We start from the raw sequence: 23799 nt of genomic DNA, 5'->3' as shown, positions 1-23799 counted from the left end.
AGACATCTGCATTGTATATGAGCAAGGTGTCCTACAAAAGCCCACTGTCCATATCAGAATTGGGATTCCTGAGGAAACACAACCAGGGGAGGATGTAGTTAAGCCTGTTGCTGGCGGAGAAGATTGGAAAGGCCCCAATGAATCTACTTTCCAAGCCGTTCTTAATGCCACCAAGGAACAAGACTCCTGCGTTGGGTACGAGGAAATAGTTAGTCAGAAGGCCATTTTTCAAGGAAGAGCCCCCTGTGAAGCCACAGCTCAGAGAGGTATGGATACTGGTAAGTAATGGGAATCCCGGGTAATGCATATTGGGGAGGGAAGTCCCAGGCTGAATTCCTTCTGAACTCCAGGCCTTGACTGTCATAGAACCCACTCTATGTAGGTACTCTTTGGTGAGGAAACAATACTGCTCTTGAGTTTGTGTGTGTGTGTGTGTGTGTGTGTGTGTGTGTGTGTGTGTGGCTTCTGCAGAAATTTTAAACAAGAAATTATATACAGTGGTACCACAGGTTAAGTACTTAATTTGTTCCAGAGGTCCATTCTTAATCTGAAACTGTTCTTAACCTGAAGCACCACTTTAGCTAATGGGGCCTCCTGCTGCCGCTGCACCCCCGCACAGCAATTTCTGTTCTCATCCTGAAGCAAAGTTCTTAACCCGAGGTACTATTTCTGGGTTAGCGGAGTCTGTAATCTGAAGCGTATGCAACTCGAGGTATCACTGTATACATCTCTGATAGCAATTTAACTTTGAGCTCCAACAATTCGGTTTCAAATCTAGATTTTTTATTTTCGAAATCTAAATTTCTTTTATCTCCATTAAATATATCATTTACTTGATGATATTGCAACCAACCCCTAAGTACTTCTTCTATTTGATTATATGATTGAAGTTTTAATCCTTTATCGGTTTCCATCCATATCTCACCATAGGTGGCCCACCTTCCCTCAATATTTAATTTTTTAACAGTCAATGCCCCTACTGGAGATAGCCACCATGGTGTTTTTCGTTCTAACAGATTTTTATATTTGTCCCAAACTTCATAAATTGACTTTCTTATCACGTGATTTAGAAACCCTTTATAAACTTTACTTTGTCATACCAAAGATAAGAATGCCACCCAAGGACTTCCGGGTTGGTGCCTCCGGCAATGGCGGAGTTCCTCTGACCTTGGAGGAACTTGCCCTGTGGGAATTTAGGTCTGTACCGCCACAGTGAAGGTGGAGACCCGTAAAAATCACAGGCGGGAGAAGCCTGTGAACGTGGGATTCGGCAGGCACCTTTTGCGTCTCCCCTACTCACGGGGAAACCCGGTTTTGGGGATCCGGAGCGACGTGGGGTGAGCGGCGTGGTGCTTCAAATCGTCTGCTTCTTCCACGGAGCGAAGCCGCATAGCTGTTGCCGGAGAGCACTGACTTTTTCCTGTGGAGAATTGGACTCTAAAGTAATTACCCGTGAGTAGAGCTGAAGTGGGAGGATTGGATTTTTAAACATTTAATTTGGCATCGAAACGGGGAGGTTCAACACAGGAAGTCCGCCTCCCCTTTTGTAAATAAATTAAAGTGATGAGCCTTCAAGCTGAAGTCTTGGAAACCCGTTTGTAAAAAGACTAAAATCTCCATCGGCAAAGAACTAAACCCCCGCTTTGGAGACAGGAGAAGAGGGGGGGGGAGTGGTGGACTGAATATGCCTGTAGGAAAGAGTTAAGAGAGTTAAAATACCGCCGCTCGGTAGTACTTTTTGTCATTCCATAAATTGCCCTGGTCCTTTAATTACCAGAATCATTTGGAATAAAAACAGGATCTTGAGTTTTATATATATGTGAGGCTGCTGGGAGAGCGTTCCGGGCTATCTGCAGCCCCCACCCCTGATCTCCGAGCGTCCTTCGGAGAGCATAGCTCTGGAAAGGCATTCCCTTCTTCTCCAGGGTGCTCCAGCGACATAAACCAACTTGATTTATGCACGCTAATCTTCTGGCAATGCACAGCAAGAAGAATGAACCATCCGTAGATCTAAACTATGTATTTATTTACACTATATTACACAGTAACAGAATCATGACGCTCTCTCTCATTCAGCTCCAAAAGAAAACAGGCAAAAGTGAAAGTACATCACATAATACATATAGATAGGATTATATCCGGTTCTCATGCTTCCTTTCCGACAGACCGTGTGATTTCCACTCATCACAAAATGCAGCCTCGGAAGAGTGAAATTGCTAACAAAGGCTTGTGCAGAAATTTCTCAATTTAACTATGTACTTTTTGATGTTTCATTTGTTGCTCATAGTATTTTGCTGTATTTTCTACTCTTAAGAACTAGAAAAGTTTCTGTCAGGTGATGGTGTGGTTGCTCGAGAGCAAACAGGCAAGACTCCAACCTGTCTTTTCCAGGCTTTATTATCTGTACAACCTATCTTACAGTGCAGAGCGTCACAAGTCCATGTCTGCTCATTCGCTAGCAGAATCTGGGAGTGGGCGGTCCTTATACTTTACCCAGCATAACAGTCGTGTGACCCCCATCCTTCTCCTCTCTGTGTGTGCGCAAACCTACTGCACAACGTGGACACTGGCAAAGGGGTACTTGCCTCTGTAGAGTTTGGAACTTAACTGGTTAAGTTGTTCCCATGATGCCTCAACATTCTGACGTCAGCTTTCGAAGCTGGGAGGAGCTTGGGAGGAGTTCTGGCTGTTCCTCTCGGTCTCTGAGGGGAGAGGATGCAGTTTTTATCATGGCTGCGGTGAGCCCAGGAGTTCCCTGGGGAATGTCGGAATAAAGGACTGAAATGGACAAACCTGGACTCTGTGTGTGTTTGTCTGGAAGCAAGTGAAGCTACGTGAAAGTTTTCACCGCTGTGTTCAACTCTGCTAGAGCGTGACTGGACGACGGAGCTGAGTGGCGCAGCTGACGGAAGCGCGCCGGACCCGGCTGCCATAAAGAGCTAATTGGGGATCGTAAATCAATTAGCGGGGTCACGTCAAACCAATAAATCAAAGACACAGGTTATGGGTACTTAATTACCGCTCGTAAAACTGTCACTGGAGCTGCCGGAATGCGTTTGAAGTTGCGGTTCAGAGCAACGGAGCTGCGGCAGGAGATGCTGAGATTTTTGCCTGGTGTTAGGAGGCAAAGGAGTAGCTGCGGAGCTAAGAGAGCAGCTGACTGAAAGACACAAAGTGGCTGCCTGTGTTGCTGAGTGCTGGGACCAGCTGGAGCTCTGGAGCTGGGAGCTGGAAGCAGCAGGAAATCGTCTCTCCGGACGGGTTGCTGGATAAGCTGTGAGTAAGCTCGGGGACCCTTGGGAGAACGGAAGAGAATGGCAGACTGCCAGGTCTTGGAGGACTCTCCTGTGTGAGTGTCTGAGGGCCCTGCTCCTTCCTGCCACTCACCATCTGGCCCAGGGCGGGGCCTGAAGGACTCACAGGGACTGCTGCGTTCTGCTGCCCAGGAGGACTCTCCTGTGTGAGTGTCTGAGGGCCCTGCTCCTTCCTGCCACTCACCATCTGGCCCAGGGCGGGGCCTGAAGGACTCACAGGGACTGCTGCGTTCTGCTGCCCAGGAGGACTCTCCTGTGTGAGTGTCTGAGGGCCCTGCTCCTTCCTGCCACTCACCATCTGGCCCAGGGCGGGGCCTGAAGGACTCACAGGGACTGCTGCGTTCTGCTGCCCAGGAGGACTCTCCTGTGTGAGTGTCTGAGGGCCCTGCTCCTTCCTGCCACTCACCATCTGGCCCAGGGCGGGGCCTGAAGGACTCACAGGGACTGCTGCGTTCTGCTGCCCAGGAGGACTCTCCTGTGTGAGTGTCTGAGGGCCCTGCTCCTTCCTGCCACTTACCATCTGGCCCAGGGCGGGGCCTGAAGGACTCACAGGGACTGCTGCATTCTGCTGCCCAGGAGGACTCTCCTGTGTGAGTGTCTGAGGGCCCTGCTCCTTCCTGCCACTCACCATCTGGCCCAGGGCGGGGCCTGAAGGACTCACAGGGACTGCTGCGCTCTGCTGCCCAGGAGGACTCTCCTGTGTGAGTGTCTGAGGGCCCTGCTCCTTCCTGCCACTTACCATCTGGCCCAGGGCAGGGCCTGAAGGACTCACAGGGACTGCTGCGTTCTGCTGCCCAGGAGGACTCTCCTGTGTGAGTGTCTGAGGGCCCTGCTCCTTCCTGCCACTTACCATCTGGCCCAGGGCAGGGCCTGAAGGACTCACAGGGACTGCTGCGTTCTGCTGCCCAGGAGGACTCTCCTGTGTGAGTGTCTGAGGGCCCTGCTCCTTCCTGCCACTCACCATCTGGCCCAGGGCGGGGCCTGAAGGACTCACAGGGACTGCTGCGTTCTGCTGCCCAGGAGGACTCTCCTGTGTGAGTGTCTGAGGGCCCTGCTCCTTCCTGCCACTTACCATCTGGCCCAGGGCAGGGCCTGAAGGACTCACAGGGACTGCTGCGTTCTGCTGCCCAGGAGGACTCTCCTGTGTGAGTGTCTGAGGGCCCTGCTCCTTCCTGCCACTTACCATCTGGCCCAGGGCAGGGCCTGAAGGACTCACAGGGACTGCTGCGCTCTGCTGCCCAGGAGGACTCTCCTGTGTGAGTGTCTGAGGGCCCTGCTCCTTCCTGCCACTTACCATCTGGCCCAGGGCGGGGCCTGAAGGACTCACAGGGACTGCTGCGTTCTGCTGCCCAGGAGGACTCTCCTGTGTGAGTGTCTGAGGGCCCTGCTCCTTCCTGCCACTCACCATCTGGCCCAGGGCGGGGCCTGAAGGACTCACAGGGACTGCTGCGTTCTGCTGCCCAGGAGGACTCTCCTGTGTGAGTGTCTGAGGGCCCTGCTCCTTCCTGCCACTCACCATCTGGCCCAGGGCGGGGCCTGAAGGACTCACAGGGACTGCTGCGTTCTGCTGCCCAGGAGGACTCTCCTGTGTGAGTGTCTGAGGGCCCTGCTCCTTCCTGCCACTCACCATCTGGCCCAGGGCGGGGCCTGAGGCCTCATAAGGACTGCTGCGTTCTGCTGCCCAGGAGGACTCTCCTGTGTGAGTGTCTGAGGGCCCTGCTCCTTCCTGCCACTCACCATCTGGCCCAGGGCGGGGCCTGAAGGACTCACAGGGACTGCTGCGTTCTGCTGCCCAGGAGGACTCTCCTGTGTGAGTGTCTGAGGGCCCTGCTCCTTCCTGCCACTTACCATCTGGCCCAGGGCAGGGCCTGACAGGACTCACAGGGACGGTTGCTGTCACTGCTGCTGCGGCCCAGGGGGATCCGGTGGGGTGCAGAGTTCCTTTTAAAATGTTTTAAAATTTTCCGTTTCCTTTTCCTTTTATTTTTTTGTATATGTGGGGACGGGGATGGGGGTGGGATGGATGTTTAGTTGGGAATTTGTTTGATTTTAATGGATTTGTAATTTTTATAGTTTTTCATTTGTATTGCTTTTTGTTTTCTGAATTTTGTTTGTTTGTTTGTTTGTTTTTGTTTTTATTGTTTTAAGGTCTTATTTTGTTCTTAAGGGGAAGGGTCAGGGCTGCCGAGGAGTGGGTCCCAGCCAACAAAATGGCTGGGGTATGTTCCACAGAGGGGGATGCACTGGGACAACCGATCTCAGTGATCACGGGTAGGAGGAGGAGTTACGCTAAGACCAGACCATGTCATTACAGAGGAGGCAGGTTTAGTCGTTGTCTGAGGACTATCCCTGCCTCCGGGTCTGGTCCTGTCCGGACGGATACTAGAATCAGCAAGGGATACCCACATAGCCTGAAGGTGCTGCTGTGCAATGCCAGGTCAATGATTCATAAGACCACTGCCATCCATGACTTGATCATGGATGGAGGATTTGACCTGGCTTGTGTAACAGAGACTTGGTTGGATGAAGCAGATGGGCCTGTTCTTGCCGCTGCTTGTCCACCGGGTTTCTCTTACGCACAGCAACCCAGGCCTTGTGGGCGGGGAGGGGGGGTTGCAGTGATTTTTAGGAAGTCATTAGTTTGCACCAGGCGTCCTGTTAGGAAGACCCAGTTCTCTGAGTGCATGTTCTGGAAGTTGGGCAATAGGGGCAGTACAGGATTCCTTTTGGTGTACCGACCTCCCCGCTGCACCAAGGATTCCCTGCCCGAGCTGCTTCAGGTCGTGGCGGATGTTCTCCTGGAGACACCTAGTTTGGTTGTCCTAGGGGATTTTAATATCCATGCCGACACGACCTTACAAGGGGCCGCTCGGGACTTCGTGGAAAGCATGGCCTCCATGGGGCTGTCCCTGAATAACTTTGGCCCAACCCATAGCCGCGGACATGCCTTGGACCTGGTGTTTACCTCCATGGATGTTGGTGTTCTGACACTAAATAAAAGCGAAACAAAAGAAGTGCCATGGTCAGACCACTTCCTGGTGCAACTTGACTTCTCCGCGACCCTTCCCCTCTGCAGGGAGGTGGGACCGATTCGGATGGTCCGCCCCCGCCACTTAATGGATCCAAATGGCTTCCAGAGAGTGGTAGGGGATGCTTTATCCCATGTTGATGGCCTTTCAGCTGATTCCCTGGTGGCCCGCTGGAATGTGGAGTTAACCAGGGCTATTGACTGTTTGGCTCCGAAGCGCCCTCTCCGATTGCATGGAGCCCGGACAGCCCCGTGGTTTTCCACGGATCTGAGGGCAATGAAACAATCGTTGAGACGGCTAGAGCGCCGGTGGCGGATGACCCATTCTGAAGCTGACCGGACACAGGTTAGAGCTCAGTGTCGAGCCTACCAAGTGGCGGTAGCGACGGCGAAGAAGGCCTTCTTCGCCGCCTCTATTGCATCTGCAGAAAACAGCAGCAGGAGACTTTTTCAGGTGGTCCGCAATTTAGCGGAACCACCTGCTACATCGGGGCCCAGTACGGGCCACATGATCTCCTGCAATGATTTTGCAAAGTTTTTTGCAGATAAAGTCGCTCAGATTCGGGAAGAGGTAGACGCCACCGTGGGAGCAGGGCCAGGGCGGGAGAGTGCTAGAGTCCTGTCTAGTCAAATTGCATGGGATCAATTCCAATCTGTTACCTCCGAGGATGTGGACAGGCTGCTTGGACGAGTGAAACCAACCACCTGTCTCCTGGATCCTTGCCCATCCTGGCTTATAAAAGCTAGCCGGGAAGGGCTGGGCGATGGGCTTCGTGGGGTGGTGAATGCTTCCCTCCGTGAGGGAACCTTCCCAGACCCGTTGAAAGAGGCGGTTATTAAACCGCTTCTTAAAAAACCATCTTTAGATGCGGCCACGATGGCCAACTATCGCCCAGTCTCAAATCTTCCATTCTTGGGCAAGGTGATTGAGCGAGTGGTTGCTGAACAACTCCAGGCACGCCTGGAAGAAGCGGACCATTTGGATCCCTTCCAATCGGGATTCAGGCCTCATCACGGGACTGAAACTGCCTTGGTCGCACTGGTTGATGATCTCCGGCGGGCTAGGGACAAAGGTGAGAGCTGTTTCCTAGTTCTGCTGGATCTCTCAGCGGCATTTGATACCATCGACCATAACATCCTTCTGGACTGTCTTGAGGGGCTGGGAGCTGGGGGTACTGTCATACAGTGGTTCCGCTCCTTCCTCCTGGGCCGTGTTCAGAAAGTGGTGGTGGGGGATGAGTGTTCAGACCCCTGGGCTCTCACTTGTGGGGTGCCTCAGGGTTCTGTCCTCTCCCCTATGCTTTTCAACATCTACATGCAGCCGCTGGGAGAGATCATCAGGGGGTTTGGGCTGGGTGTTCATCAGTATGCAGATGATACCCAGCTCTACCTTTCTTTCAAATCAGAACCAGTGAAGGCGGTGACGGTCCTGTGTGAGTGTCTGGAGGCGGTTGGAGGATGGATGGCGGCAAACAGATTGAGATTGAATCCTGACAAGACAGAAGTACTGTTTCTGGGGGACAGGAGGCGGGCAGGTGTGGAGGATTCCCTGGTCCTGAATGGGGTAACCGTGCCCCTGAAGGACCAGGTGCGCAGCCTGGGAGTCATTTTGGACTCACAGCTGTCCATGGAGGCACAGGTTAAATCCGTGTCCAGGGCAGCTGTGTACCAGCTCCATCTGGTACGTAGGCTGAGACCCTATCTGCCCGCGGACTGCTTCGCCAGAGTGGTGCATGCTCTGGTTATCTCCCGCTTGGACTACTGCAATGCGCTCTACGTGGGGCTACCTTTGAAGGTGACCCGGAAACTACAACTAATCCAGAATGCAGCAGCCAGACTGGTGACTGGGAACGGCCGCCGAGACCATATAACACCGGTCTTGAAAGACCTACATTGGCTCCCAGTACGTTTCCGAGCACAATTCAAAGTGTTGGTGCTTACCTTTAAAGCCCTAAACGGCCTCGGTCCAGTATACCTGAAGGAGCGTCTCCACCTCCATCGTTCTACCCGGACACTGAGGTCCAGCACCGAGGGCCTTCTGGCGGTTCCCTCACTGCGAGAAGCCAAGTTACAGGGAACCAGGCAGAGGGCCTTCTCGGTAGTGGCGCCCTCCCTGTGGAACGCCCTCCCACCAGATGTCAAAGAGAACAACAACTACCAGACTTTTAGAAGACATCTGAAGGCAGCCCTGTTTAGGGAAGCTTTTAATGTTTGATGTATCACAGTATTTTAATATTCTTTTGGAAGCCGCCCAGAGTGGCTGGGGAAACCCAGCCAGATGGGCGGGGTATAAATAATAAATTATTATTATTATTATTAAAAGCTCACTTTAAGAAGTTGAGCAAGGGCTGCCTGGGAATGTGCTGCATGTGCTGGGAAGCTTCAGCAGGAGGCCAGAGCCCTGGAGAAGGAATGAGCAGCCTAGAGATGGCTGGTGGAGCCCCTGTTCCTGATGCTTTAGCCTCAAGGAGCGCTGGTGAGCAAGTGGGGGGGGCGAAGAGATCCAAAGGCTTGTCCACTGTGCGTGCTGGAGTGGAATGTCAACAAAGCAGGTTCCCAGAAAGCCGCAGTGGGTGCCAGGCCAGAGGGGGCGGAGCTGGCAAGGAGTGTTTTTCCGATAGAAGGCCAGCTGGGAGGAGCCCCGGGCAGTGTTTTTCCACTGGAGTTCGTCGTTGCCACGTGTGTAATGCAACGGGACGCTTGCGTCGAGATTGCCCCCACCGGAGCAGAGAGGCAAAGCAGGATGTTGCCAAATTTGCCAAGGTCAGTGTGGTGTAGTGGTTAAGAGCGGTAGTCACGTAATCTGGGGAACCGGGTTCGCGTCTCCGCTCCTCCACATGCAGCTGCTGGGTGACCTTGGGCCAGTCACACTTCTTTGAAGTCTCTCAGCCCCACTCACCTCACAGAGTGTTTGTTGTGGGGGAGGAAGGGAAAGGAGATTGTTAGCCGCTTTGAGACTCCTGAAGGGGAGTGAAAGGCGGGATATCAAATCCAAACTCTTCTTCTTCTTCTTCTTCAACCAGCTGAGTTTCCATGGGAAGCAGTCTCAGAGAGGAGGCCAGCGTGGGAACGCAAGGGAAAGACGTGGCTCAGACGCTGGGGAGGGTTGTTTTCTTATCACTGCTTCTATGGCAACTGTGAAGAACAACTCCAGCCAGGACACGGTGACACGCTGGGTGTTGGATACTACTGTTGGTCAGCACCTGCTAAGCGAGCCTGCTGGCAAAATGCGGAACTGCAGGGCTGTTTCAACTGGAACAACTGTTATGTTCGCAGACGGAACACGAAAATCAGTCTGTGGTGTGGCTAACATGTTTTTTTTCTCCTTTACAGGAGGAGCTAGAGGTCTACATTGTGCCGGGACTGAATTGTTGTTTGTTATCTGTATCAGCTCTAATGAAGCAGGGATACAATGTTTGCTTTGAAAATGACACCTGTTCCATTTTCAGAGGGGGGAAACAACTGGTCAATATGAAAAGGGAGAACAATTTCTTTGTTCTGGAGTCACCTCTGGAAGGTGGTGGGAGTGCCGGAAAAGCACAGGCGCAGTGTGCTAAGGTTCCCAAAGATGTGCAAAAGTTGCACAGGTGCACAAAAGGGTGTAAACTCCGGAAATGTGGGAGGTCCCTATGGTGCAGGGCATGCAAAGGTGTAAAGGTACATGTTTTTCCCGGGTTTGGGAGGGTAGCCAAAGAAGCCTTTGAGCTTGTTCACACAGATCTGTCAGGACCCATGAGGTGTGAGAGTCTGGGTGGGGCCAGGTTTGTGCTGACGCTGACAGATGACCACAGCCAGGTTGGCTGGTGTCTCTCTCTCAAATCACAGGGGGAGGCAGCGCAACTGATCAAGGATTGGGTTGCGGAGGTGGAACTAAGGTTTTCCACCAAGGTGCAAGGGTTCAAGAGCGACCGAGGGTCACAGTTTACTGGGTCTGCTCTGGAGGAGTTTTTCAAGAAAAAGGAAATACGTCACCAGGTGACGGGTGCAAAGTCTTCTCAAGGGAGAAGGGAGGCAGAGGCTGAACCCAGTGATGGGGATCAGGTCCAGGATCAGGGTTCAGAACCCGGTGATGGGGACCAAGTCCAGGGTCAGGGTTCAGGGCAGGTTTGGGCATCTCCAAAGGTTGTGAAAGGAGTGTCCAGGTGTGAGGCTTCATCTCCGGTTAACGTAATGGAGAAAGCTCACAGACGGGTTGTCAAGTCAGAGGGGGAAGAGTCTGACGGAGAAGACACAACTGCTGGTCCAAATGGGTCAGTAGGGTATCAGGTCACAGGTGCGTGGAAAAGTGTCGCACAGTGTGATTCTGGGAGTGTTGAAGGGGTTCAACAGGTGCCTGGGAAAGATGCCGGGAAGTGGCACAAGGCAAAGGGAAAGGTGTTGAACTCAAAAAGGTCTTGTCAGAATGGTTCGGCAAGAGGGGGTGTAGAGTTTGGAACTTAACTGGTTAAGTTGTTCCCATGATGCCTCAACATTCTGACGTCAGCTTTCGAAGCTGGGAGGAGCTTGGGAGGAGTTCTGGCTGTTCCTCTCGGTCTCTGAGGGGAGAGGATGCAGTTTTTATCATGGCTGCGGTGAGCCCAGGAGCTCCCTGGGGAATGTCGGAATAAAGGACTGAAATGGACAAACCTGGACTCTGTGTGTGTTTGTCTGGAAGCAAGTGAAGCTACGTGAAAGTTTTCACCGCTGTGTTCAACTCTGCTAGAGCGTGACTGGACGACGGAGCTGAGTGGCGCAGCTGACGGAAGCGCGCCGGACCCGGCTGCCATAAAGAGCTAATTGGGGATCGTAAATCAATTAGCGGGGTCACGTCTAACCAATAAATCAAAGACACAGCCTCCCCTCCCCTTTGCTCAGGCTCGGTGTTGAGGCTCTCCCTAGCATCTTCTGATCCCTGCGCCCTGCGCCCCTTCCCCACTGGAAGCAGGGCTTCCCTCCTCGCAGAGGAAGAACTGCTTCGCAAGATCTTCAGAGGCTCCCTGTAACACAACTGCTCTTCCACCACTCGCCTCTGAGCTGATGGCAGTTCCCTGACAGTTTCAATGCATCAAGAATCAGAAATCTTGCTCTAACCAGGATGAACAACATACCTATGCTCCCTAAAGCCAATCTAAACTTGCAATTGGAGACTGATGAAACTTTGGCTCTGTCACAGAACTCACTCTATTTAGGTTCTGCTTGCTGGGGAAACAGCAGGATTCTTTGCTGGGGAAACTGTACTGTTCTTGGGTTGTACACAGTGTGTGTGTGTGTGTGTGTGTGTGTGTGTGTGTGTGTATACACACCGTATTTTTCGCTCTATAAGATGTACCAGATCATAAGACGCACCTAGTTTTTGGAAGAGGAAAACAAGAGGAAAAATTCTGAATCCCAGAAGCCAGGAAAGCAAGTGGGATCACTGTGCAGCCCTGGCTTATGGGGTAGCCACGCACAACCTCTGCCTGAGAGAGGCTGTGTGCGGCTAAGCCAGCGGGATTGCAGCGCTTTTCCTCCTTGGGGAAAAGCCCCCAAGAGCCGCACACACGCTCCACACGGCTCTTTAAGGGGAGTACTGAGCAGAGCCTCCCACCTGCATTCGCGCACACACTTCCCCTTACTTTTTAGGAGGGGAAAAGGGTGTCTTAAATACGGTAAGCCTTGTAGACATATTTTTAAATTTAGCTGGGTACTTTTTGATTTTTTGTTATTTCTTCACAACTACTTTCCCTATGTTCGTAGTCTGCTGCTTTGGCTGCATTGTCTACTCTTGAGCACTAGAAAAGTTTCAAAGCACCAAGAATTAGAAATCTTGATCTGACCTTATGATGGACAAAGAATATAGCTATGCTTCCTAAAGGCAATGTAAGCTTCCACCTGCAGACTGAGAAAATATTTGCTCTAAAGATTAGAAACTTGCTGGTGAATCTGACGCAATGGCAAAACTAGACTCAGGATATTGAGCAGAGTGGAAAGAAAGGTCACCCATGATGGCAACTCATTGCCCGCTTTGGCAGCAATGGCCCCAAAAGTGTAACAAAATACGAAATATATTAGATTGAATCACTCTGTTTCCATCTCTCTGTGACATCCATGTTTTCCTTCTCTCTTATCCAGCAGGTGTTGTGCAATGGAGAGAGAACAGAAGGAAATCTTCAAAAAAAGCACAGGATGAGATGGTGGAGCAGAACCTCCTGAGTCACGATGGACCAAGGAGGGAAAAGAGAAGCCACAGAAAACGGAAGACAGACAAATCCATCGTTCCTCAAAGTAGCTTCTTCACTGAGCAAGGAGAACAACCAGAAAACAGAGATGCTTTGAGAACATCCACAAAGGAGAAAACAATTCAAATGGCAGAATCTGAAGAAATAAGCAGTGGGAGCAGAAACAATGGAAACTGCCCCACATGCCCTACAGAGGCGAAGCGATTTACTTGTTTGGAGTGTGGAAGGAGCTTCTGCAGGAAATGGAACCTTAAAGTACATAAAAGAACCCACACAGGGGTGAAGCCCTACAAATGTTCTGTGTGTGGGAAACGTTTCGCACGCAGCTCATACCTTAATGCACATCAAAGAACTCACACAGGGGAGAAGCCCTACAAATGTTCTCGGTGTGGGAAACGTTTCGCACACAGCTCATACCTTACAGAACATAAGAGAACTCACACAGGGGAGAAACCTTTCAAATGTTCAGTCTGTAATAAATGTTTTGCTAAGACGTCAAACCTTACGAGACATCAGAGCATTCACAAAGGGCAGAGACCCCATGAATGCTCAATATGTGGAAAGAGCTTCACCAGTAAATCAAACCTCAAGAGGCATCAAAAGCACCACACAAGGGAGACGCCCAACCAGGGTTCAAATCTCAGTCAGAGTTTAGATGATGAATCAAGACCTTATGTAGGTGAGAACACACAGCGGATTTAAACCATGTAACTTCAACTATGCTAAGAAGGTCGCATCCACACAATACTTTTAAAGCTTCCCCCCAAGGAATCCTGGGAACTTCAGTTCTTAAGGGAGCTGGCAATTGTAGGTCTATGAAGTACAAACTACTGTTTCCAGAATTCTTTTAACAAACCATAGAAAAGCTATAAATGTGCTTTAAAGGGGTGGTGCAAATGTGACCTCAGCCTCGGTTTCCATCTTTTGGGCATCGCAGGGGCCACCCAGAGGCCTGTCCCCACCTGAACCTCCCAATACACACACATAATACATGCTTTGGGCAGGTTCTTGGGTCTTTTAAGTGACTAAAACTCATTGCCTCAACTGGCTTCTTGTTTATTGTTTGTGTGGATTCCATGTGATAGTTGAAAAGTTTTTTTACATATAATAAAGTGCCTTCATTTTAATAAGTTATGCTATGAAAATTGCTCTTGGGAGAATCTAGAGAAAACTCAGCTCTTTCCTTGGCCAGAGCAAAGTCAACCAGCACCTTTCTCTCTTGACCCTGGGAATTTCTCCCCAATAAATTCATCCGGCTGAAGTAACCATGTTGGGGATAATTTACGTGATTCTTTAGGCTTTTGAAACCAAAGAGAAGGATTGACCCAAGGAAGGAAGGGAAGTTTGAAAGGCTTCAGAGGCTTCCCTGTTGGAAATGTAGCATTGGCACAGTAGCTGCTTCTGCTTTTTAGATTTGTTTTGAGACTACCAATCCTGAATAATAAAGTTGTATAAATATTACAGTTTGTACTCTTCTGTTTTCTCTGGCTCCTCACAACAAAAATGGATGCAGCTTCCCAATTTAGGTTGCAGTTTCCAGCACACCTAGCACACATTCACAACATAATTATTATTATTATTATTAATAATAATAATAATAATAATAATAATAATAATAATAATAATTTATTCTTTATACCCCACCCATATTGCTGGGTTTCCCGTGCAGTGAAAGCAATGTGATACTGCTTTAAATAGTCATGGCTTCCCCCAAGGAATTCTGGGAGCTGAAGGCTGTTAAGAGTGCTGAGATGGGTTAGGGAAGACCTGCTATTCTCCTCAGAGAGCTACAGTTTCCAGCATTACTGGGGGAGAGAAACTGATGGTTAAACCACTTTGCCCTAGATGCTCAAAGAACCCTAAAAGATTGGTGAATTGCAGAAGCCAAGTTGGATTTTATTTAGTAAGACTCGGTCCTCTGAATATATGAAGACTTTATCCACCATAAATCATTGGCCACACCTGTAACTGAAACTGTGACAGACAGAATGAGAAAGCTTCCCCATAGTTATATTTCCCTTTGAGAAATAGCTTAACCTGTTGAAATCCTGCCTGCTACACAGCTGTTAAAGGCACAAGAATCAGAATAAGTACACTCAAAGGAAGGGAGAAGCAGTTTTTGAGGCCTCGGGAGATTCCTATTGCCTGGTATCTAAACCACTCACAAATCACTCACAGCTTTGCATTCACTCATTGGCTGAATGGCTGTTGCCTAAAAATAAGGAAGGAAGACACCAGAAGAGCCTCCTTGGGAAGAGCGCTCCAGGAGTGAGGAGGCACCTCAGGAAAGGCCTGTTCTCAGGTTCCCGTAAATGGGACTGTTGTCAATAGCCCCCATTTTTGCAACACCCTCTTACAGCCCAATTGATAAAACAAGGACCAGTGTGTGGCCGGCCACATGCCTCAGGCGGTGACATGTGGGGACAGACCCACGGTCATCATGACATCCACAGCCAGTCACCTTGGTGCTGATGGTTGGAAAATGCCCTGGGGGTGCCTGCAAGCCCCCCGAACTCTGAGCGTCCTCCGGTACGCTCAGCTCTGGAAAAGGCATCTCTCTTCTCTCCAATGTGCTTCTAGCGACATGCATCATAATGATATATGCACACTAAGCTTTTGGCAAAATACGGCAAGAAGCGTGAGACATCATAGAGCTAATCTACTATTTATTTACACACTAGGTACAGACAAAAGCATAATGACGTCCGTTCTCTCCAGCTCTGAAAGAACAAACAGAAAGAAATAAAAGCGAAAGTACAGTATAATAGGACCCACAGCAGAAGAGATAAGACTGTCTCCCTTTTCCACCATCGTCCCAAACAGGCATGTGATTTACAGCAATCTCATCTGCAGTATCGGAGGAGTGAAATTGCTCACATTGATGTCCCCCAAAACCAGCAGTTCTCTCAACCATCATCAATTCCCCAGGTTGGGGAACTCTGAGTGTCCTCCAGTACACCCAACTCTGGAAAAGGCATCTCCCTTGCCTGGCGAGTTCCCGCCTCCCACCAGTGGTAAATGACGACATAAGACACCATAATTAAGGTTAATGGGCTAAAATTGGCCACAACTTTATATGTTACAGGTAAGAGCGGTATTGCCTTAGGCATTGGTCCTATCCGTCTATCTGGCTTCAGTCTGATGGCTTGAAGACTGGCAAGGGTTAACACCAGCAGGGGGTGTGCCATCTGGGCATAACCCGGTCTCCCTCACCTCCCCCTACCCTTAACCACTCTGATGGGGGACTCTGCTATTCTTCCCAGCTCCTCTCCTTCCAGACACATCTCCACTCCCTCAATAATAACAGAGAACAACCAAACACACACAAATGTAAAACAGTTAAAACCATTGGAGCAGCAGGCCTGTCTCCAGCTGCCTGAGCCCAAATAACCCTCCCAAAACCTAGACATTTCCTTTAAAAAGAAAAAGTCTGCCCAGGTGGGCATGTTGCGTCCCCAAAGAGGACATGTCCAGGTTTCCCCAGACATATGGCAACCCTACAGTGCATAAAATTCATTGCTACAAAAGGTTTGATGCACAATAGTACCATCATGTTCAGGACCCCTCAACTTCTGAACACCAGATTCTGGGTCTTCTACGTCCAGTAATTGGTCTTCCTAGAGCTATCCGATTGGCCACTGTAGAAAATAGAATGCTAGACTAGCTTGTGGTCAGGGTCAAAATCTTTTTTTAAGAAAACCACAAAAGTTGATGTTATTATATTGACAGTAAGTGAAACTGGGCCACAATTTAAACAAAAATAAAAAACAAGAAAGCTATAACTCAAAGTGCAGGAGGGGAAAAGAGGGCATTTCTGTCTTTCTCTCTCTGCTGTTGAATTTCTATTTTCAGATCACACTTCCGCCCTGCTACAGTTTGTTTTTCTCTGAACTCCAATTCCCAGCAGCCTTTGCACTTCCCACATAAACGATCAACACCTGGCTTCATTTATCTGAGCAAACACCCAAGTGGGACAGTGAAGGGGCTTGAGATGAAGAAGGAAAGTCTGTGAATTCACCAATGTCTACCAGAACAGGTGAGCTGGAGCCTACCAAGAACTCAAGATAAGACATGCTGGGATTGGGTAGAAAATTCTGAACTTGGGGTCCCTGCTTCCCCCCTCTTTCATCCTCTTTGTGGCATTTGAAATGCAGACTTGATCTCCCAAGGGGCTCCTGCTCTGGGCCTCAAATGTCGACCTGCCTTAGTCCTAAGGGGACCTTGGTGAGTCAAAGGATGACAGCCCTTTGGAAGAATGAGAAAGTGAAAACAAGGGATTTCTCATTGTGCAGGAGGAGGAATGTGGAAGCAAGAAAGGGTGCAAGAGAGAGATTTCTTCCCCTGGGAGGTTAAGATGGGGTGGGGCTTGGGAAGGGCGTCTCTTGCCTTCGTGTTTTGCATTAATGAAATATTTCCCTAAGGGGGGACTTGTTTTTTGTTAATTCATTTACAATTAAAAACCTTCCAATTGGTGACAAATCAAATCTTGCCAAATCATAATACAAACACTACAGCCAATTATACAGTGCAACTTCAAAAAATTTCAGAAGGGGGCCTCCTATGTTCTGGATCTCGAGAGAAAATGTCTTTTATTTTCTGCTTTCTTCTCTCTTGTTGTTTTCCAATTCCATATTTCCGATCTTAACCAACCTTATCTCACAATCACTGGTGTATGACTCTCAATCTTGTTTAACAAAGTCCATATATCTGTTAACATGCAAGAGGCAAATTTTATTCCATGTTGTTCTCTTTCAGTTGTTTTTAAAACACAGTCCTTCCAATGGCCCCTTCTTCCGCTCCACTGCTTTTAGCTCCAAAGACTCTGGGCTCTCTTCCAAGACTCCTTCAACTGATAAACTTTATGGCACGGCGATCTTTCTGATCTCTTACCGAGCCGATGTTTCAGTAAAAAACAATGCCATGGAGCATACTTCACAATCAGTATTTATGTAGAGACTGTTTTCAGTTCCTCTAAAATCCAAGCCAGCTTTCCACAGGCCTTAGGAAAGCCAGCAGAAATCCAGTACTCACCGTCACTTTCTACTTAATCCATATATGAGAATAATCCATTCAGACAAATCCAATTTTGTGTGGAATACCCCCCTTTTTTAGTCCATCAAATATCTTGAGCGCACACACCCACCCCACCATAGGGGAGGCCGTTTATTTTTCTTCCTGTGCAACAGCAGTCTCCATTTTTTCCCCCTCAGCCTGAGCCGCTTTCATATCTGATCTTGTTTTGCCAGTTCTAATTGGGGCTCTCTGCCGGGGACTACGCAGCCATGTATCCAAATAATTTTTACAGTTCCTCCTGCAATTCCTTTAGATATTTGATTCTTTCTTGGTGCGGTTCGCCATATAATGAAATAGCAAATATAAAGAATGTACAAAAACGGCTGCCGCTCACCTCATAAATCAAAGCACAAAGATGAGAGTCCTTTTCAAGTCCAAACCTTGGCATCCAGTGATTGGTTAGTTTAGCAGATCTTTTCCATATCTTTCTTTCCAGAACACACCTGTTTCTTAGTCCGAATTCAATAATTTTTAAAAACAGGGATCTCCTGGCTCATGCCGACTGGCTCTGGAGAGTTCCCAGTTCACGCACTGCGCACCCAGCGGCCCTATCCCCCGCATTCTGAAGCGAGTGGCAGATAACAGACGATCTGTGGGTCATGGCCGGTCCCCCCTTATGCTGGGGTGTCAGCAGAGATAATTACTGCCATATCAACCCTTATAACCTGCACAGTTGAGGTCCGATGTTATAAGGAAAGCAGCCATTTCCCAGGGCCAGGAAACCAGAATTCCAAGAGGGTGTCTTGTTTAAGGCAGAGCTGCAACCCAGAATCCACAAAGGAAAGGAAAAGAGGGACAAGATGTGTATTAGGGCTTCTGCAGGTGGATGTTGCGACATGTCCTGGAGCAAAGATCAAAGGAGTCTTAGGAGGAAGGAAGCTGCTCAATGGCAGAGTGCCTGCCTTGCATTGCCGAAGGTGGCAAGTTCAATCCCCAGTATCTCCATGTAGGGCTTCGGAGAGGCTTCCTGTATGAAACACTGGAGAGCTGCTGCCAGTCAGGGTAGACAGTATTGAGCTAAGTGGCCAAAGTTACTATTCTCTTGTGTTCGTGACGAACATTAAGGAAAAGATTCATTTGGGAGCTATTTTCCTAAAACAGATGGAGTGTCTAGTTTGCATATGGGGCACACAATGTATACTTTAAAGGCTGAGCTGAACAGGATACTTCTTAGGTTTCTAATTCTTTGCATCTCCTGTTTCTCAAACAATCTACTTTCCTAAATAGGCAAAGGGAAACTGGCAGCCAGTAAATGAAGCAGAAGATGCCCGTGCCTATGAAGAAGGTTGCAAGGAGCCCAATTAGACCATAGCCAGGATGATGATGTTTGATACTTGCAAGGAGCCAGACCTGTGCATTGTCTATGGGGAACCCATCAGGCAAAAGCCCATCATCCACAAGAGAACGGGGGGTCAGCAGGAAGCCCACCCAGTTGATGAGGAGGATGAACCCCTTTTTCATGGAGGAAGTTCCGGAGCCTCCTGGAAAATCACAGTACAGACAATTCCTGGTGCTGCTAAGGAGCAGGATGTGTGCATTGTGGGTGAGGAGAACATCTGGCACTACCCCAACACCTGCGAGAGAAATATGTGTTTGCAGAAAATCAGCTCAGGGGAGGGTCCAGTTTACAGCAAAGGAGACTCCAGTGTCCCCAGTAAAACTCCAGCCCAGGCTGTTGTTGATGCCACAGCCAAGATGATGATGCTTGATATTTCTAGAGAGCCAGACCTGTGCATTGTCTATGGGGAACCCATCCAGCCAAAGCCCATCATTCATAAGAGAACTGAGGGTCAGCAGGAAGCCCACCCAGTTGAGGAGGAGGATGTACCCCTTCTTCGTGGAGGAAGTTGCAGATCCCCCTGGGAAATCATGTTGGAGACAGTTCCTGGTGCTGCTAAGGAGCAGGATGTGTGCATTGTAGGTGAGAAAAACATCTGGCACAACCCCAACAACTGCGTGAGAAAGGAGTATTTGCAGGACACCCACTTATTGGAGAGTCCCATTCACAAAAAACTAGACTCCAGTGTCCCCTGTGAACCTCCATTCCAGACTGTTGTTGATGCTGCTAAAGGACAAGACATCTGCATTGTGTATGACCAAGGTGTCCTACAAAAGAACACAGTCCATATCAGAATTGGGTATCCTGAGGAAACACACCCAGGGGAGCATATAGTTAAGCCTATTGCTGGCGGAGGAGATTGGAAAGGCCCCAAGGAATCCACCTTCCAGCCTGCTGTTGATGCCACCAAGGAACAAGACTCCTGCATTGTGCATGAGGAAATGGTTAGACAGAAGCCCATTTTTCAAGGAACAGCCCCCAGTGAAGCCACAGCTCAAAGAGATATGGATGCTGGTAAGTAATGGGACTCCCGGGTAATGCATATTGGGGAGGGAAGCCCCAGGCAGAATTGCTTCTTAGCTCCAGGTCTTAATGACAAGCACACAAGGCTATTTTTGAGGTCATCCCATGCTACACCAACTTACAATAGACCCACTAAAAGTAATGGACATAGAACCCACTCTATGTAGGTTCTGTTTGCTGGGGAAACTGTACTGCTCTTGAGTTGTATATATTTATATATAAGCCTTGTGGAGAAATTTTTCAATTTCGCTTTGTACTTTTTGTTGTTTTGTTTGTTCACAACTACTTTCCCGATGTTCGTAGTCTGCTGCTTTTGCTGTATTGTCTGCTCTTAAGCATTAGAAAAGTTTCAATACATCAAGAATTAGAAATCTTGATCTAACCTTTTGACGGACAAACAATATAGCTATGCTTCCTAAAGCCAACGTAAGCTTCCACCTGCAGACTGAGAAAATATATCCCCTCGAGAGTAAAATCTCTACAGGTAGAAATTTGCTGGTGAATCTGAGGAAACGGCAAAACCTGACTAAGGATATTGAGCGGAGTGGAAAGAAAGGTCACCCATGATGGCAACTTACTGCCCGCTTAGACAGCAATGGCCCAAAAGTGAATCAAAAAGACAAAACATATTACATCGAATGTCTCAGTTTCCATCTCTCTCTCTGACATCCATGTTTTCCTTCCCTCTTATCCAGCAGGTGTTTTGCAGTGGAGACAGAACAAAAGGAAAACTTTGAAAAAAGCACAGGATAAGATGGTGGAGCAGAACCTCCTGAGTCACGATGGACCAAGGAGGCAAAAGAGAAGCCACAGAAAACGGAAGACAGGCAAATCCATCATTTCTCAAAGTGGCTTCTTCACTGAGCAAGGAGAACAACCAGAAAACAGAGATTCTTTGAGAACATCCAAAAAGGAGAAAACAATTCAAATGGCAGAATCTGGAGAAATAAGCAGTGGGAGCAGAAACAATGGAAACAGCCCCACATGCCCTACAGAGGTGAAGCAGTATGGAAAGAGCTTCAGGAATCAGAAGCAGTTTGCTGCCCCTCAGAAGATTCACACAGGACAGAAATCACATAAATGTGCAGACTGTGGAAAGAGCTTCTGCAGGAAATGGAGCCTTAAAGTACATAAAAGAACCCACACAGGGGAGAAGCCTTTTAAATGTTCAAAGTGTGAGAAGAGCTTCAATTACAGCTCAAACCTTACAGTACATAAGAGAACTCACACAGGGGAGAAACCTTTCAAATGTTCAGAGTGTGAGAAAAGCTTCACTGTGAGCTCAAACCTTACTAACCATAAAAGAACTCACACAAGGGAGAAGCCTTACAAGTGTTTGGAGTGTGATAAATGTTTCGCACACAGCTCACACCTTACAGTACATAAAAGAAGGCACACAGGAGAGAAACCCTACAGATGCCCTGTGTGTAGAAAAAGCTTCCGTGAGAGCGGAGGTCTTTCCAGACATACAAGGTCTTCGCATACAGGGGAGAAACTGTACAAGTGTGAACAATGTGGAAAGAGCTTCACCTATAAATCAGACCTCAAGAGGCATCAAAAGCACCACACAAAGGAGACGCCCAACCAGGGTTCAAATCTCAATGAGAGTTTAGATGATGAATTGAGACCTCATGAAGGTGAGAACGCACAGCGGATGGAAACCATGTAACTTCTTCAACTATGCTAAGAAGGTCGCATCCATACAATACTTTTAAAGCTTCCCCCCAAGGAATCCTGGGAACTTCAGTTCTTAAGGGTGCTTGCAATTGTAGGTCTATGAAGTACAAACTACTTTTCCCATCATTCTTTGGATGGAGCCATGGCAACAGTTATAAATGTATGGCGTGAATGTGACCTCAGTCTCGGCATCCATCGTTTTGGCATCACAGGAGCCACCCAGAAGCTGCATTCCCCAAACCTTCAAATACACACACATAATCCATGCTTCGAGAGGGTTCTTGGGTCCTTTTAGTGACAACAACGCATTGCCTCAGGTTTTGTTGTCCATTTGTGCTGTGGATTTCTTGTGACTTTTTTCTTTTAAAAAAATAGCTTAATCCACACGAAAGAGAAGCATTTTAAATGCTCAAAATGTGAGCAGGGCTTCCAGTTCAGCACACAGCTCAACGCACATCAGAGAACCCATGAAGTGGAGAAAATATACAAATGCTCATAATGCCACAAGGACTTTACTTCTCCGTTTGATCTCATTAAGCATAACAGGATGCACATTGAAGAAGGACCTCACAAATGCTCAGAATGCGGAGAGAGCTTCAGGTGCAGCACCTCCCTTAGGGAACATCAGAGAATTCATGGAGGAGAGGAGCCAGATTTTGGCCTGAGCCATGCTTCTGAACCAAGTCTTGTTGAACATAATGTAACGCGCCCTGAAAAGAAATGTTTTGTATCTTCCAAGTGTTCCAGCGAAAGCCTTGGTTACATCAACTGAAGCATAAATAGGAGACGTCGCAGAGCTTCCTAGGCTGCAGCAAGACTCTTTTTAAAATATCCAATTAATCAGCACAAGACAACTCCCACTGAATAACCCACAAGTGTGGGGAAAGCCTGAGCCATGCTTCTAAACCAAGTCTTGTTGAACATAACTTGACCCGCCCTACAAAGAAATGTTCTGTATGTTCCATTTGTTCCAGAACATTTGGGTGCAGCGCAAGCCTTGGGTTACATCAACTGAAGCATAAATAGGAGACATCGCAGAGCTTCTCAGGCTGAAGCAAGACCCCTTTTTAAATATCTAATTAATCAGCACAAGACAACTCCCACTCATTAACCCTCAAGTGTGGGGAAAGCTTTTATGATAGTGCACTCATTTCACGTCAGTTTAATCGGCACAAGACAGCAATGGAGAGGCAGAGAGATCTTGCAAATGCTTCTGTTTCTCCATTCTTCTACTTCAGTGTATTTTTCCTGTCATTGGTACTTCTTTTTAAATGCATCTTTTATTTGGGACTTGCTTCTATAAGTATTTTAATGTGTTTGTTGTATTCACGAATAAATTTTGTATGTTTTTTATTCCTTTTGCTTCTCTTTTTATTACTCTTGCCTCCTGTCAAGGTTGCAATTTTAAATATGCTGCTGCAGCATTTATTAAATTGTTAGTTTGGTGTTTTTGGTACGACTTTTCTCATAGCACATGGCTGCACAACCTCTGGGCCAATCTGTATTCCCCAAGCCATGGCTGCCCAGCGATGGAGGAAGGCTAACCGGGAACCAGGGTGGGGCAAATCGCCGGTGACGCATGCGCAGCATCGCTACGTACATTGCATACGTGGCGTCGCTACATAGGGTGCATGTGCAGCACACATGCGCTGTACATAGTGGTTTGCCTCCGCCGGCGCTCGAGCGCCATACGGATGGTGGTGGGATCCTCTACTTGCAGCTGTAGCAGTCCGTACGGCTTTTCTCATAGCACATGGCTGCACAACCTCTGGCCTGTGGGCCAATCTGTATTCCCCAAGCCATGGCTGCCCAGCAATGAAGGAAGGCTAGCCAGCAGTGACGCATGCGTGGCATCGCTATGTATGGCACATGCAAGTGGTGCAACACATGTGCTGTACGCAGCGGTTTGCTGCCACTGGCGCTCGAATGCCATATGAATTTTGGCAGGATCCTCTGCTTGCAGCTGTAGCGATGGTGAAGGGATAACACCACCATCCGTATGGCACTTGAGCGGTGCGTGGCATTGCGCACATGCCCTGTACGTAGAGACCCCGTGTATGCCCTGTATGCAGTGATGCTGCACATGTGCCATACATAGCGGTTTGCCCCCAGCACCACTTGACCACCGTAAGGACACCGGCGGGATCC

At 48.6% G+C, this 23799-nt stretch overlaps 1 protein-coding gene across 1 annotated transcript in view; it reads left to right on the top strand.

Moving 5' to 3' along the window:
* The window catches only part of LOC144326776 (uncharacterized), a 33036-nt gene extending 11393 nt beyond the window's left edge, over window positions 1-21643 (top strand). The window contains exons 4-5 of the mRNA XM_077923586.1: window positions 12743-13170; window positions 20970-21643. Coding sequence (XP_077779712.1) covers window positions 12743-13170; window positions 20970-21643 — 1102 coding nt within the window. The remainder of the gene's footprint in view (window positions 1-12742; window positions 13171-20969) is intronic.
* The last annotated feature ends 2156 nt before the right edge of the window (window positions 21644-23799 follow it).

Source organism: Podarcis muralis, chromosome 2 (genome assembly GCF_964188315.1).
Source record: "Podarcis muralis chromosome 2, rPodMur119.hap1.1, whole genome shotgun sequence".
In the NCBI taxonomy this organism is placed as follows: domain Eukaryota; kingdom Metazoa; phylum Chordata; class Lepidosauria; order Squamata; family Lacertidae; genus Podarcis; species Podarcis muralis.
The sequence above is the reverse complement of the archived record's forward strand: the minus strand, read 5'-3'. Positions and strand labels throughout refer to the sequence as shown.